Here is a 14495-nt window from a genome sequence, read left to right on the forward strand (position 1 = left end):
TAAACTTGCAAATAGGTCTATTAAACAAAGAGCATTGTTTTTTTTAAAGTAAAACAAGAGAGAGATAGGCTTTAATTTCATCATCAATACAGACAATATGTGTGTCCCCACACACCTAGGCCTAGGCTATTGATGGATTCAAGATAAGGTCATTTTTATTGATCTCAGATTTTCAGTTTGTCAGTGTCAAAGTAGCCTGTCATTTCGATCCTTGGTGAGGTATTTAAAAAATATTCTGCTAATGTCTCCAGTCATCTAAAATGATGTCGAATTGCATGAAATGGGTTAATAAAAGGCTAAATGAGGCAAAATAAAAAATACATTCCTATGTGCAACTTCTGTACTCACCTATACTCTACTACTCTATGTCAGCATGCAAGAGCGATGATAATGCATGCAATGGTTTATTAAAAAGGTGTTTTTATGTAAAGTTTCCAGTACCTCAGAAACCCTCAGGTCAACCCCCTTTCCTTTTTTTTTTTTTTTCGGGCACCTCCCAATTTAAAAATGAAGCACTGGAAAACATCCAGAGCTACCTTATTTACATAAGTATTCAGACCCTTTGCTATGAGACTACATTTTTTGTTATGTAACTAGGCAAGTTATTTAAGCACAAATTCTTATTTACAATGACGGCCTACACCGGCCAAACCCAGACGATGCTGGGCCAATTGTGCGCCACCCTATGGGACTCCCAATCACGCCCAGTTGTGATACAGCCTGAATTCCAACCAGGGTGTCAATAGTGACACCTACTAGCACTGAGATGCCGTGCCTTAGACCGCTGTGCCACTTGGGAGCCCAGGTGCATCCTGATTCCATTGATCATCCTTGAGATGTTTTGACAACTTGATTGGAGTTCACCTGTGGTAAATTAAATTGATTGGACATGATTTGGAAAGGCACACACCTGTCTATATAAGGTCCCACAGTTGACAGTGCATTTCAGAGTAAAAACCAAGTCATGAGGTTGAAGGAATTGTCCGTAGAGTTCAGAGACAGGATTGTGTAGAGTCACAGATCTGGGGAAGGGTATCAAAAAAATTCTGCCGCAATGAAGGTCAACAAGAATATAGTGACCTCCATCATTCTTAAATGGAAGAAGTTTGGAACTACCAAGACTCTTCCTAGAGCTGGCCACCCGGCCAAACTGAGCAATCAGGGGAGAAATCCCTGGGTCAGAGAGGTGACCAAGAACCCGAAAGTCACTCTGACAGAGCTCCAGAGTTCCTCTGTGGAAATGGAAAAACCTTCCAGAAGGACAACAATCTCTTTAGCACTCCATCAGTCAGGCCTTAATGGTAGAGTGCCCAGACGGAAGCCACTCCTCAGGAAAAGGCACATGACAGACAGATTGGAGTTTGCCAAAAGCCAAGTAAAGGACACAGATCATGAGAAACAAGATTCTCTGGTCTGCTGAAACCAAGATTGAACTCTTTGGCCTGAATGCCAAGTGTGACGTCTGGAGGAAACCTGGCACCATCCCTACGGTGATGCATGGTGGTGGCAGTATCATGCTGTGGGGGTGCTTTTCAGCGGCAGGGACTGGGAGTCTACTCAGGATCGAGGGAAAGATGAGCGGAGCAAAGTACAGAGAGATTCTTGATGAAAACCTGCTCCAGAGTGCTCAGGATCTCAGACTGGGTTAAAGGTTCACCTGCCAACAGGACAACGACCCTAAGCACACAGCCAAGACAACGCAGAACTGGCTTCGGGAAACGTCTCTGAATGTCCTTCAGTGGTCCAGCCAGAGCCCGGACTTGAACCAGATCGAACATCTCTGGAGAGACCTTAAAATAGCTATGAAGTGACGCTCCCCATCCAACCTGACAGAGCTTGAGAGGATCTGAAGAGAAGGGTGGGAGAAACTCCCCAAATACAGGTGTGCCAAGCTTATAGCATCATACCCAAGAAGACTTGAGGCTGTAATCGCTGCCAAAGGTACAAAGTACTGAGTAAAGCGTCTGAATACTTACATAAATGTTATATTTAAGTTAAGTTTCTTCTAAAAGACTGTTTTTTCCTATGTCATTATGGGGTATTGTGTGTCGATTGAGGAGGACAAAAACGATTTAATAGATTTTAGTAGAAGGCTGTAACGTAACAAAATGTTGAAAAAAGTCACATCTGAATACTTCTGAATACACTGTAGTAATACCTTTAGCCGTGATGATGTGATTAAATGTGATGACGGAGATAGACATCTGGATGTACTGAATCGAGTCCCAGTACAATCCATTATTATGATTGGAGGAGAATATTGGTAAAGGAAAATAGAAAAAGTTGGTCTTACATAAGCTCAGAAAAGCGCCTCTTTCTTCAAATTGCATATTTATACTCAAATGTGTCTCTGTACAGCTAACACAGTCTAGAAATGCCGAGAGTTCTTGTGATTGAGGGTGAGGGTCAAGAGTCAGAATTGGTATGTGCCTTAGTAACACCTCTTTGTTAAACAATAACTGAGTTATTCAGACCTCTCCCATTCCTGTTGAGGGGTTTACTACTTCAGCTACAGGTGTAAGGAAAGTGAAGGTCTTTTTTAGTGGGCAGCGGCAGGTATTGTAGGTATTGATTCCATATAATCACTTGATTGTCAATCTGTTTTTTTTTTTTTACAGGATATGGGTTTGGTCAGGGCCGATTTTTGTAACATTGACCACAGCCCATTACTTACATTTATTTTTATTACAATCTGAAAGAGATGAAATAGTCACATAATTCCCCAATATTTCAATAGAGCATATTGTAGAGCGTGGGTATTTTAGTCATATGTTCTGAAGCCTGAAATTAAATGGAAATGGGCAAGCAATGTTTAATATAGTGACTTATTGTATGTTGGGCTGGGTTTTAAGAAAGCAAAGCATCACAATTGAGAACATTCAGTAGGAAGTGATGCCTTCAACTGACAGGAAACGATAACACGAGAGCGATAATAATTTTGACAGGCAGCCAAGTAGACAACTCCACATCGAAAAGTGTATAGAATAAAAATATATATTGAAGATAGCCCAGAGAGCCTATAGATGAGTAGAGCAACATTAATGTGAACAGGAAGGGAGTGAGGGAATTATGAAGAAAACAGATGATCTGTGTGCATGTTTTGCACATACATGTTTTATTGTGTCATGTCTTGTGTCTGAGGGATGGAGTGCATTTACAAGTTCCAGATAATGATCTGGTGACATCATGAGGGCGTTGGCCTCACTGTGTGCTTTACACAGTGGTGGGAAAAGTACCCAATTTTCATACTTGAGTAAAAGAAAAAGATGACTTCATAGAAAACAACTCAAGTAAAAGTGAAAGTCACCCAGTAAATTACATGAGTAAAAGTTGAAAAAAGTATTTTGTTTGAAATATACATATACTACCAGTCAAAAGTTTTAGAACACCTACTCATTCAAGGGTTTTTCTTTATTTGTACTATTTTCTACATTGTAGAATAATAACGAAACATCAAAACTATGAAATAACACATATGGAATCATGTAGTAACCAAAAAAGTGTTAAGCAAATCAAAACATTTATTTTATTTTTGACAGTCTTCAAAGTAGCCACCCTTTGCCTTGATGACAGCTTTGCACAATCTTGGCATTGTTTCAATCAGCTTCATGAGCTATTCACCTGGAATGCATTTGAATTAACAGGTGTGCCTTGTTAATTTGTGGAATTTCTTTCCTTCTTAATGTGTTTGAGCTAATCAGTTGTGGTGTGACAAGGTGTGTCGTGTGACAGGGGTGTGTCGTGTCTTTGGCTATGCCGGATTAAGTGATATGACATGCTATTCTATAAAATAATTTCTCTGTAACTAATATTACCTGATTGAGCTAATCATGTAAATGTAATTAACCAGAGAGTCGGGGCACCATAAAATAATATTAATGGAGCTGTTATCTTCCGAATAAACTCTTCAAGACCTAGTAATATTTTACATCAATAGCAGTCAATATTAATCGTCACCTTAATTCAGTCTCATCTGAAAGTTGTAAACTCTTGGTTATCTTCACAAACCCTGGCTAACAAGTTGAATCAGCAATACAAAATCGGGTTTAATTATTTATTTACTAAATACCTAACTTGTCACACAGAATTACACTTACACATAATTAATCACAACTTGATTACAAATGACGTCATAAAGGAAAACGTCCCTAGCGGGCGGAACAGATATGACAGCTTGTTACACAAAAGAAAAGGGGCTGGGTTTGAGTGAAAGAGCGGGAAGACTGAGGAACCAAGGGTGAAGCTGTGCTGTCGTAAATACAGTATCTTATGCATTCTAAATTACCGCCCATTTGGAAAAGGAAAATGCAATAAATATTTACTCTGAGCTGCGCTTCGGTAGGTTGGTGGTAGATGGAAGACCGTGTTGCCAAACCAAGTCCTTTGTCCTTTGAAGAATGTCTCTGGTGGTCAATTGGATACGTTGTAGTAACATCGTTGTGTGATAGACGGGATACTCTGTCTGTTCCTTCCTAACCCTCGTTTTCAGCTGTTGTTGCTAACTTAACGGCTAGGAGGTATCACTTATGTAGTGAATAAGAGTTCAAAGTTCATACCATTCGCAACCAAAGCTCACACTGATGTTGGCTTCGTTCTGTAGTTATTATCTGAACCATTCTGACATCGGACCGTCGTCCTCACATCCTCGGAACAGGAGGTTATATTGTCGCCAAGGCTTTATATAGTGGAGCGAGAAGGGTGTGTCTGAAAAGTTTTATAACCCATGTCTCTTCACAGGGGCGGGCCACTGATTGAGCAGAGCCCTAACCTTATGAAAACACAAATCTCTCATTTGGAAGCTAAAATTACATTTAATCTCTTAACCAATAATTTGATATTCAAACATTTAAATTGAACAACAATTCCATGTGAATCCGATAACTCTGATGTGTAGACTTTCCACTGTAGAGTTTATGTCATATCATTGATGAGAATGTCTCAGATGACAACCGAACTGACATCATATTCATTAAGTACCACCGCATATGTTCAATTGGTCGGATGACCAGAATATAGTTAATTTCCCCCCACCTTCTGATGTTCCCATAATCTCTATGTTAACCAAGGGGTTTTCAAATTTCACATCAGTAGGGTAGAGAGAGGAAAAAGGGGGGAATAGGTATTTATGACTGTCTTAAACCTACCCCCAGGCCAACGTCATGACAGGTGGAATACAGAAGATAGCCCTATTTGGTAAAAGACCAAGTCCATATTATAGCAAGAACAGGTCAAATAAGCAAAGAGAAACGACAGACCATCATTACTTTAAGACATGAAAATCAGTCAATACGGAAATTTTCAAGAACTTTGAAAGTTTCTTCAAGTGCAGTCGCAAAATCCATCAAGTGCTGTGATGAAACTGTCTCTCATGAGGACTGCCTCAGCAAAGGAAGACCCAGAGTTACCTCTGCTGCAGAGGATAAGTTCATTAGAGTTACCAGCCTCAGAAATTGCAGTCCAAATAAATTATTCACAGAGTTCAAGTAACAGACACATCTCAACATCCACTGTTCAGAGGAGACTGTGTGAATCAGGCCTTCATCGTCGAATTGCTGTAAGGGCTATTTTACCCAGAAGGAGAGTGATGGAGTGCTGCATCAGATGACCTGGCCTCCACAATACACCGACATCAACTCAATTGAGATGGTTTGGGATGAGTCAAACCGCAGAGTGAAGGAAAAGCAGCCATCAAGTGCTCAGCATACTGTATGTGAGAACTCCTTCAAGACTGTTGGAAGATATTTCCAGGTGAAGCTGGTTGAGAGAATGCCAAGAGTGTGCCAAGCTGTCATCAAAGCAAAGAGTGGCTATTTGAAGAATCTCAAATACAAAATATATTTTGATATGTTTGAGTTTTTGGGTTACTACATGATTCCATATGTGTTATTTAATAGTTTTGATGTGGTCACTATTATTCTACAATGTAGATAATAGTAAAAAGAAAGAAAAACCCTTGAATGAGTAGGTGTTCTAAAACTTTTGACTGGTAGCGTAAGTATTAAAAGTAAATGTAAGTGCTAAAATATACGTAAGAATCAAACGTAAAAATATGGATAACTTAAAATTCCCTATATTAAGCATGGCACAATTAGTTTTGATTTATTTACGGATAGCCAGGGGCACACTCCAACACAGACATACTTCACAAATGAAGCATTTGTGCTAAGCATTCAAAAAGTAACAGGTGTCAGGGAAAAAGTATGGAGTAAAAATAACATTATTTTCTTTAGGAATGTAGTGGATTAAAAGTACAATTTGTCAAAAATATCAATAGTAAAGTAAAGTACAGATTCTCAAAAAAACTACTTTAGTACTTAAAGTACTTTTACTTCAGTACTTTTCCCCACTGGTTTTACTGTAATGTGATGAAATATCTGGACTCAGGAGAAATTAGACACTGTGACAATTATATTTTTGTTGAATCAATTAGAGCCCATTCATACAGTCAGTCCTAATGTATGACAACCAGCAACCACAATTCATGATTCGTTCCGTTGCCCTGTGGATAATGAAGCAAAGCCAAGAGCCCCCTACATGTTGATGAAAGAAATGCACGAAATTGACCTTTGGAAATCGACGTCATCTTCACGCGTCAACAACAGACCATCGTTTCACATGTGAGTTGTTCTATTAGCTAGCTTGATGTTACATTTTCTAACTTTTTAAAATGTTGTTATGTGTCTTGTTTTTGAGTCCATTCATAGTTTATAAGTTATGAGACAATCAAATATACAGACGATTTGAACTGGAAGAGAACGGTCGCAGTGATCTAGCTTGTGAGCTATTTATTCTTATGGGTTATTCTTGTTAGCTAGCTAACGTCAGCTAAACCAAAACAGTTTATTCTTGTTGTTAGCTAGCTAGCTAAACCGAAGAAGATTCCGATTGTTAATGTATTGACAGCTCCTTGAATTTAGGTTGTTCTTAATAGTCAAAAGTGTACTTTCAACTGACAAATATTTTGTCTCGTATTCATGGCTGGTCCGTATTAGTTTAAGAGTGACCAGGGGGTAAGCATCTGCTTTTCATCTTATTCAACAACATGCACATTGTTTTTTTCCAGACAGAAGATACCAGTACCCAAGTAATCAAGTTGCGTTGGTGTCCTTACTTTAAAATGCTGGCGAAAATGGAGGAAAATAACCAGTGGAGAGAGGCAGGATTGAAGAGGAAGTATCCTGAAGATAGAATGAGAGGAGAAGTGAGTGGAAGAGGAGGAGCGTGCGAAAGAGGAGAAGATGAAGGCAGAAATAGAGGAAGAGAAGCAGGTGAACGAGGAGAAGATGGAGAGGGAAAGAGAGGAGGAGCGGGTGGAAGAGGAGGGGGTGAAGGAGGAGGTGCCAAGAAGCGTCTAGATGCCTTGAGTGTGGGATACTTCCGCAGAGTGGGAGAGAGACTCAGCGAAGGCTTCACAGAGGACGAGGAGAAAGGTGAGAGCCCTTGCACAGGGAAGGAGATTGCATGAGCATACAATGCTGTGACCTTTACAACATAGCTTCACATCTTAATTTCTTCCTCCCCTATAGTTCTCTTTGTGGAGAACGTGCTGACGGAGGTCAAAGGGCAGGCTGCCCTGGTTGCCATGGATGTGACAGGAAGTGTCACCCTCCAGCGTCTGCTCCCATTGGCTAGCCCCGGCCAGGTGGGGGAGGTGCTGGCTGAGCTTGGCGGAGAATCTGGGTCCGATTTTAAGACAGTGTCATGTGACAAATGTGGGGGTCATGTCTTGGAGAGCGCCCTCAGACAGATGCCCAGATGGAGAGGTGAGTCTGATTGTGACCAGTCTGAAAACAATTTCTAGCACCTGAAATGTCAAGATATAATAGAAGGACATGAAATGAATCTCCTTTATATTGTCTCTTAGAAAAGAGCTCATCAGAGGAGGAAAAGACAGCTACCACAGAAGGAGATTCCGAGACGGAAGAGGGGGATTGTGGGATACTAGAGGCCCAGGTTCTGTCCCTGTGTCACGTGGTGATGGAGCACTGTGCAGAGTTCATCAGACACACACACGGCTCCCACGTGGCCCGCACGCTCATACATGTACTGGCAGGCTGCCTTGGTCCAGCCCGCACCGACACAGCACGCCCAGGTACATACACACGCACACAATTATCCAAACACACTCATACACACAATAACTTATCTTGTCTGTGTATTTTGTTCCAGGTGTAAAGGACAGGAGTGTCACCACTCAGCTGACCTACTTTGAGGCGCCCACATCATTCTGGTGGGAACTAAAAACCCTGTCTACCTCCCTGATGGATAATGTCAATGGTAAGTCTTCTGTCATCAAGCTACAGTACATTGAAAACCCTCATTGCACTTCGCAGTACGTCTTCATAGTAGATCTTCATAGTACATATACAAGCAAGTCACAATGGCATTACATGACCTATCTCTCCACTTCCATCAGTGTGTGTGACTGATGCCGTGGCTAGTACAGTGTTCCAGACCATGTTGACGGTGTGTCACAGAAACCGACCCAAGCTCTGCAAGCTGCTCACCAAAGGTATCGTGGAGTACCTGACATCACTCAGCTCTGCTCCTGGAGTCAGGTCAGTGAGATTTCCTCGAGACATTTGAGTCCATGTATCTTTGCACTTTTTTTTATCAGGGCCCGGACGATATATATTGCAATATATTTCCATGCCAAAAATGAAAACACAAAGTAGACTCTTTGTTCGTTTAAAAACCTGCTGTATGTAAAATATTATGTGCTGTGTCTGGGAAAATAAATAAATGTGGCTGGATGACATCATAATGATGTTTGTTTAAAACATTAGGGCTGTTTTCCTGAAGAATTTAAATCCACTTCGTGTTTGGTTTCCTTGCCACGATACTAACGAGTATCGCTGTACTGGTATCATCCCAGCCCTACTTTTTATACGTTTGGTTTTATTGTCTTTGTCTCTCTTTTTGCGTCTTTCTCTTAGTCCTCTCTTGGTCTTTCTGAAGGACCAGGCCTCCAGTCGGCTAATTGAAATAGTCCTCCAGTTATCCCACAAGGCCTTGCTCCGTGACCTCTATAAGAACCACCTCAAGGGTCAGCTGGTAACCCTGGCCATCCATCCAATCGCCAACTTCCCCATACAGAGACTGACAGCAGCCTCCACCAATTACAAAGTGGTATGCCAATATGTATACCCCCTATAGTTATTGCTGTGATTAAGTTATATGTATGCATCATGGTTACTTAATAGTGTTATTCACACAGATACCATACTATTAGTCCTGAAATCCATAAGATGGTAGATACTGATGAATTTAATCTGTATTTACCAGGGTACATGATAAAACAGAACAAAAGTTTACAATGACAGTGGTAACTCTACCTCCACTATTTGTCTCTCCCTTCCTACCTCAGTTCCTGAAGGTGTTTGATGAGCTAGCCGAGGGTTTGGAGGCCATCTTGGCAGCAGGTCACATGGGTGTGATCGTCCAGCTGACAGACAGCTGTGCAGAGCGGGAGGAGAAACAAGGAGAGATGATGCAACGCCTCCTTAATGCTTTTCACTGTGCTGAACCTGCCTCTCGACACACGGCCTGCCTGCCTCTCTTCCTGTCCCTGCTCACACACGAGGTGTACTACAGCTCCGAGGCAGTAGAGGGCAACACACAAACAGAGGTATTGGTCTCAAAGTCCCCAAATGAACTTGATGTTCTGAATGCACTCACCCACCCTACTTTGGATCTGACACCAAGCATATTGTGTGTCTATCCATAAAAAGACCAACACTATCATCTTTTGTATTCCCTCTTCCCTCCCTAGCGCCCCCTATCCTCTATCTGTTACCATGGCTCACGTCTGGTCCAGTCACTGGCCAAGTTCAAAGACCGCTCCCTGCTCCTGAACAGCCTGCGCTCTCTGACCCCCGCTGACCACCTGACCCTGGGAACTGACCAATCAGGCAGCCACGTTCTGCAGCTCCTGGTGACCTCCTCCAGCGATAAGGGGAGGGGAAAGATCCTGAGGAGACTGGAGGTAGTACTTGCTGGAGAGATGATAACCGAAACAGTACTTCCTCTCATTGTTAGTCATGGTCCAAAGCTGACTGTTTTGTTGATCACATTCTCACAGCAGTCCCCATATCTCCTAATCCCCTCTGTCTCCCTGCCATGTCCTTACTTGGCTCCCAGGGCCAGTATGTCCAGATGGCCTGCTCCAGGTATGGCAGCCGTGTGTTGGAGGCAGTCTGGAACAGCGCCACTGTCCCCCAGAGACAGAGCATCGCTAAGGAATTAGGTAAAAATCGACAAAAATGTGTTAGTGTTGCTGACGTTTAAGTTGTCACCCAAGAATGGAGCTGCTAGTAGCTACTCACTAGTTTACTGGTTAGTATTGATTTCATTGTGTTGGGGTTTGGGGCAAGCATATAATCAAATTCTGTCTTAGGTTGGACCACATAGACCAACGTTTCCCAAACTCGGTCCTGGGGACCCCAAGGGGTGCATGTTTTGGTTTTTGCCCTAAAATAATACATTTGTCTTCAAGCTTTGATTATTTGAATCAACTGTGGTGCTAGAGCTAAAAACCAAAGTGTGCACCAATTGGGGTTCCCAGGACCGAGTTTGGAAAAGCTGTTTAAGACCATGTGTTTAATGCCATTCTTGCTCTTTCTCTCTCAGTGCCTTGTGAGACACAGCTTAGATCAGGCCAGTTTTCTCGTCACGTTTGGGCCAAATTTGCACTGACCCACTTTGTGAAGAGGAGGGCCCAGTGGCAGGAAGTGCAGACGGGTGAATCGAAGAAGAGGAAGCTCTTTAGTGACATTCTAGAGTGAGAAATTGTGCTGGGAATTGTCTTCTAATGGAATTTCAATGTGATTTTTCTACGTGATCAAATAAAAAAAATATAAACATCCACTCTTCATTTGTATGCATGGTTAGGAGTGATAGTAAAGTACACTAATTACCAAATCTCACATTAAGATTAACAGAAGACATGCTTAATTGTATAGAATTGCAGTATATTTTTCTAGCATTTTAGTATGAAAATCCAGACACATTTTTTTACTATACCAACACTATTTTAGGGGTCTGTAATAAGGCATTTATAAATTGTGTGTTCACCATTTATCAATCATTACTTTCACATGAATAAATAATTTACTAATCATTATTGTTGCAGTCACTAATCTAAAGTGAGTGCTATTTACAGTGCCTTCAGAAAGTATTCAGACTCCTTGACTTTCCACATTTTGTTGCGTTAGCCTTAATCTAAAATAGCTTTTTTTTTAAAGCATCCTCTACACAATACCCCATAATGACAAAGTAAAAACGGGTTTACACATTTTTGCTAATTTATAAAAACTTAAATATTACATTTACATAAGTAATCAGACCCTTTACTCAGTACTTTTGTTGAAGCACCTTTGGCAGCGATGACAGCCTCAAGTCTTCTTGGGTATGACGCTACAAGTTTGGCACACCTGTATTTGGGGAGTTGTTCTCTCTTCTCTGCAGATCCTCTCAAGCTCTGTCAGGTTGGATGGGGAACGTTGCTGCACAGTTATTTTCAAGTCCGGGCTCTGGCTGGGCCATTCAAGGACATTCGGAGACTTGTCCCGAAGCCACTCTTGCGTTGTCTTGGCTGTGTGCTTAGGGTCATTGTCCTGTTGGAAGGTGAACCTTCAACCCAGTCTGAAGACCTGAGTGCTCTGGAGCAGGGTTCATCAAGGATCTCTGTATTTTGCTCAGTTGATCTTTCCCTCGATCCTGACTAGTCTCCCAGTCCCTGCCACTGAAAAACATCCCCACAGCATGATGCTGCCACCACCATGCTTCACCATAGGGATGGTGCCAGGTTTCCTCCAGATATGACGCTTGACATTCAGGCCAAAGAGTTCAATCTTGGGTTTATAAGACCAGAGAATCTTGTTTCTCATGGTCTGAAAGTCTTTAGGTGCCTTTTGGCAAACTTCAAGTGAGCTGTCATGTGCCTTTGACTGAGGAATGGCTTCCGTGTGGCCACTCTACCATAAAGGCCTAATTGGTTGAGTGCTGCAGAGAAGGTTCTGCCATCTCTACAGAAGAACTCTAGAGCTCTGTCAGTGACCATTGGGTTCTTGGTCACCTCCTTGAACAAGGCCCTTCTCCCCCGATTGCTCAGTTTGGCTGGGTGGCTAGCTCTAGGAAGAGTCTTGGTGGTTCCAAACTATTTCTATTTAAGAATGATGGAGACCATTGTGTTCTTGTGGACCTTCAATGCTCCAGAAATGTTTTGGTACCCTTCCCCAGATCTGTGCCTCGACACAATGCTGTCTCTGCGCTCTATGGACAATTCCTTTGACCTCATGGCTTGGTTTGTGCTCTGGCATGCACTGTCAACTGTGGGACCTTATATAGACAGGTGTGCCTTTCCAAATCATGTCCAATTAACTGAATTTACCACAGCTGGACTCCAATCAAGTTGTAGAAATATTTCAAGAATGATCAATGGAAACAGGATGCCCCTGATGTCTCATAGCAAAGGGCCTAAATACTTATTTACATAAAACATATCTTATTTTTAATAAATGTGTAGAAATGTCTAAAAAACTGTTTTTGCTTTGTCCTTATGGGGTATTGTGTGTAGATTTGAGGATATATATATATATTTTTTAATAAAGATGTAATGTAACCAAATGTGGAAAAAGTCAAGAGGTCTGAATACTTTCCGAAGGCACTGTATATTTATAAATGTCTGAGGGACCAGTGTAGTTTCCCACAATCAGATGGGCATGCCATTGGTATACAATCCTGTAGTACCCGGCTATAAGAATAAGCACTCAACACAGGATGATTATTTAAATATATATTTACACATGTATAAATAGCTAGTTTACTAACATTTACAAATATGGGAGTAATTATTAATAAATGGTGAGCATACAGTTTGTAAATGCCTTATAAATGGTTTATCATGGACCCTTAAAATAAAGTGTTACTAAAATCCTTTATGCAAACTACCATAAAAACATAAAATACAAATGTGTTTATATTATCAAGAGGAAATGACCTAACAGGAAATTGTGGCCCTGAGCAGCAGGTGTGTTGATGGCACCTCATTAAAAGGTTCTCTGGTTGTTTGTCAAAGGAGGTGAATGTTGGAAAACAACTATTAAGGCTCTCCATCAAATATTTAGCTAGTGACAGTAAATGAGGCCTTGGATTTGGAGATCAAATGTAAGGTCTGGCCACAGCTTCTGCAACGACTGCTTGCATCAGCACTGGAGAAGCTCAGCCTCCCTGGAATGTTGAGTTTCTTTGAAAAGGAGTCTTGTTTTGTAAATGCAACAGCCCTAAGAAGCTTTACCAACAACATGACAAAGTTTGAGGACACAGGGTTATAAAGATTTAAAAGAAGAGAGCTATCCTGATCGCCTGTTGCAAAGGTAAAAAGTCCAGAGTTGTCCGATGGTAAAAGGTGAAAGCTGAGCCAGTTGAAGAGGAGATATCAGCTTCCTCTATCATGACTGATTAAGTGTGAGGATAGAGCTGAGGCCTATCATCATTGAGGTTAGAGCCAGACTGGCCCTCTATCAAGTAACATAAGACCATGAAGTTCGGATTCACGTAGTCTCCTCTGAACAGTTGATGTTGAGATGTGTCTGTTACTTGAACTCTGTGAAGTATTTATTTGGGCTGCAATCTGTGGTGCAGTTAACTCTAATGAGCTTATCCTCTGCAGCAGAGGTAACTCTGGGTCTTCCTTTCCTTTGGAGGTCCTCATGAGAGCCAGTTTCATCATAGCGCTTGATGGCTTTTGTGACTTTCAAAAGGTCTTGAAATTTTCCGGATTGACTGATCTTCATGTCTTAAAGTAATGATGGACTGTCGTTTCTCTTTGCTTATTTGACCTGTTCTTGCCATAATATGGACTTGGTCTTTTACCAAATAGGGCTATCTTCTGTATACCACCCATACCTTGTCACAACACAACTGATTGGCTCAAACGCATTAAGAAGGAAAAAAATTCCACAAATTAAATTTTAACAAGGTCGTTTGTTAATTGAAATCCATTCCAGGTGACTAGCTCATGAAGCTGGTAGAGAGAATGCCAACAGTGTGCAAAGCTGTCATCAAGGCAAAGGGTGGCTACTTTGAAGAATATCAAATATATTTTCATTTGTTTAACACTTTTTTGGTTACTAAATGATTCCATATGATTTTTCATAGTTTTGATGTCTTCACTATTATTGTACAATGTGGAAAATAGTAAAAATAAAGAAAAATCCTTGAATGAGTAGGTGTGTCCAAACTTTTGACTGGTACTATATATCCTCTGGGTTTTTTTTCCTCACAAACATCACAGATGTTATTTGTGGATATTTACTCTCAATTCCGCCGAAGTAGGATATGTCTCCTCTTCTTACCTTGTTCTCTATGTTTAGCATTTTACTGGTCCTGTGCATGACCTCTTTTCTCTTCAAGACTGATTAAGATGGAACAAGGGGCAGAAGTTGGCCTATAAAGATCCGTAAGTGTTCCAACTCCCCTGTTATTACCAAAAC

General features: G+C 41.2%; 1 protein-coding gene across 2 annotated transcripts; it reads left to right on the forward strand.

Moving 5' to 3' along the window:
- Positions 1 to 1367: 1367 nt before the first annotated feature.
- Positions 1368 to 10866, forward strand: nop9 (NOP9 nucleolar protein). 2 transcript variants are annotated; one of them, XM_036966724.2, is made up of 12 exons: positions 1368 to 1941; positions 6431 to 6617; positions 7064 to 7430; positions 7527 to 7763; positions 7865 to 8092; positions 8170 to 8277; positions 8417 to 8558; positions 8937 to 9129; positions 9368 to 9628; positions 9773 to 9985; positions 10141 to 10246; positions 10630 to 10866. In XM_036966724.2, exons 3-12 carry the CDS (start codon positions 7118 to 7120, stop codon positions 10782 to 10784), a joined length of 1956 nt encoding a protein of 651 aa, XP_036822619.2. In that variant the 5' UTR covers positions 1368 to 1941; positions 6431 to 6617; positions 7064 to 7117; the 3' UTR covers positions 10785 to 10866. The 2 variants fall into 2 exon arrangements, with proteins under 2 accessions (XP_036822619.2, XP_021444678.3); XM_021589003.3 differs by lacking the exon at positions 1368 to 1941 and having other exon boundaries at positions 6592 to 6776.
- Positions 10867 to 14495: the final 3629 nt, after the last annotated feature.

Source organism: Oncorhynchus mykiss, chromosome 28 (assembly GCF_057628025.1).
Source record: "Oncorhynchus mykiss isolate SJ-2025 chromosome 28, ASM5762802v1, whole genome shotgun sequence".
NCBI classification, from domain to species: Eukaryota; Metazoa; Chordata; class Actinopteri; order Salmoniformes; family Salmonidae; genus Oncorhynchus; species Oncorhynchus mykiss.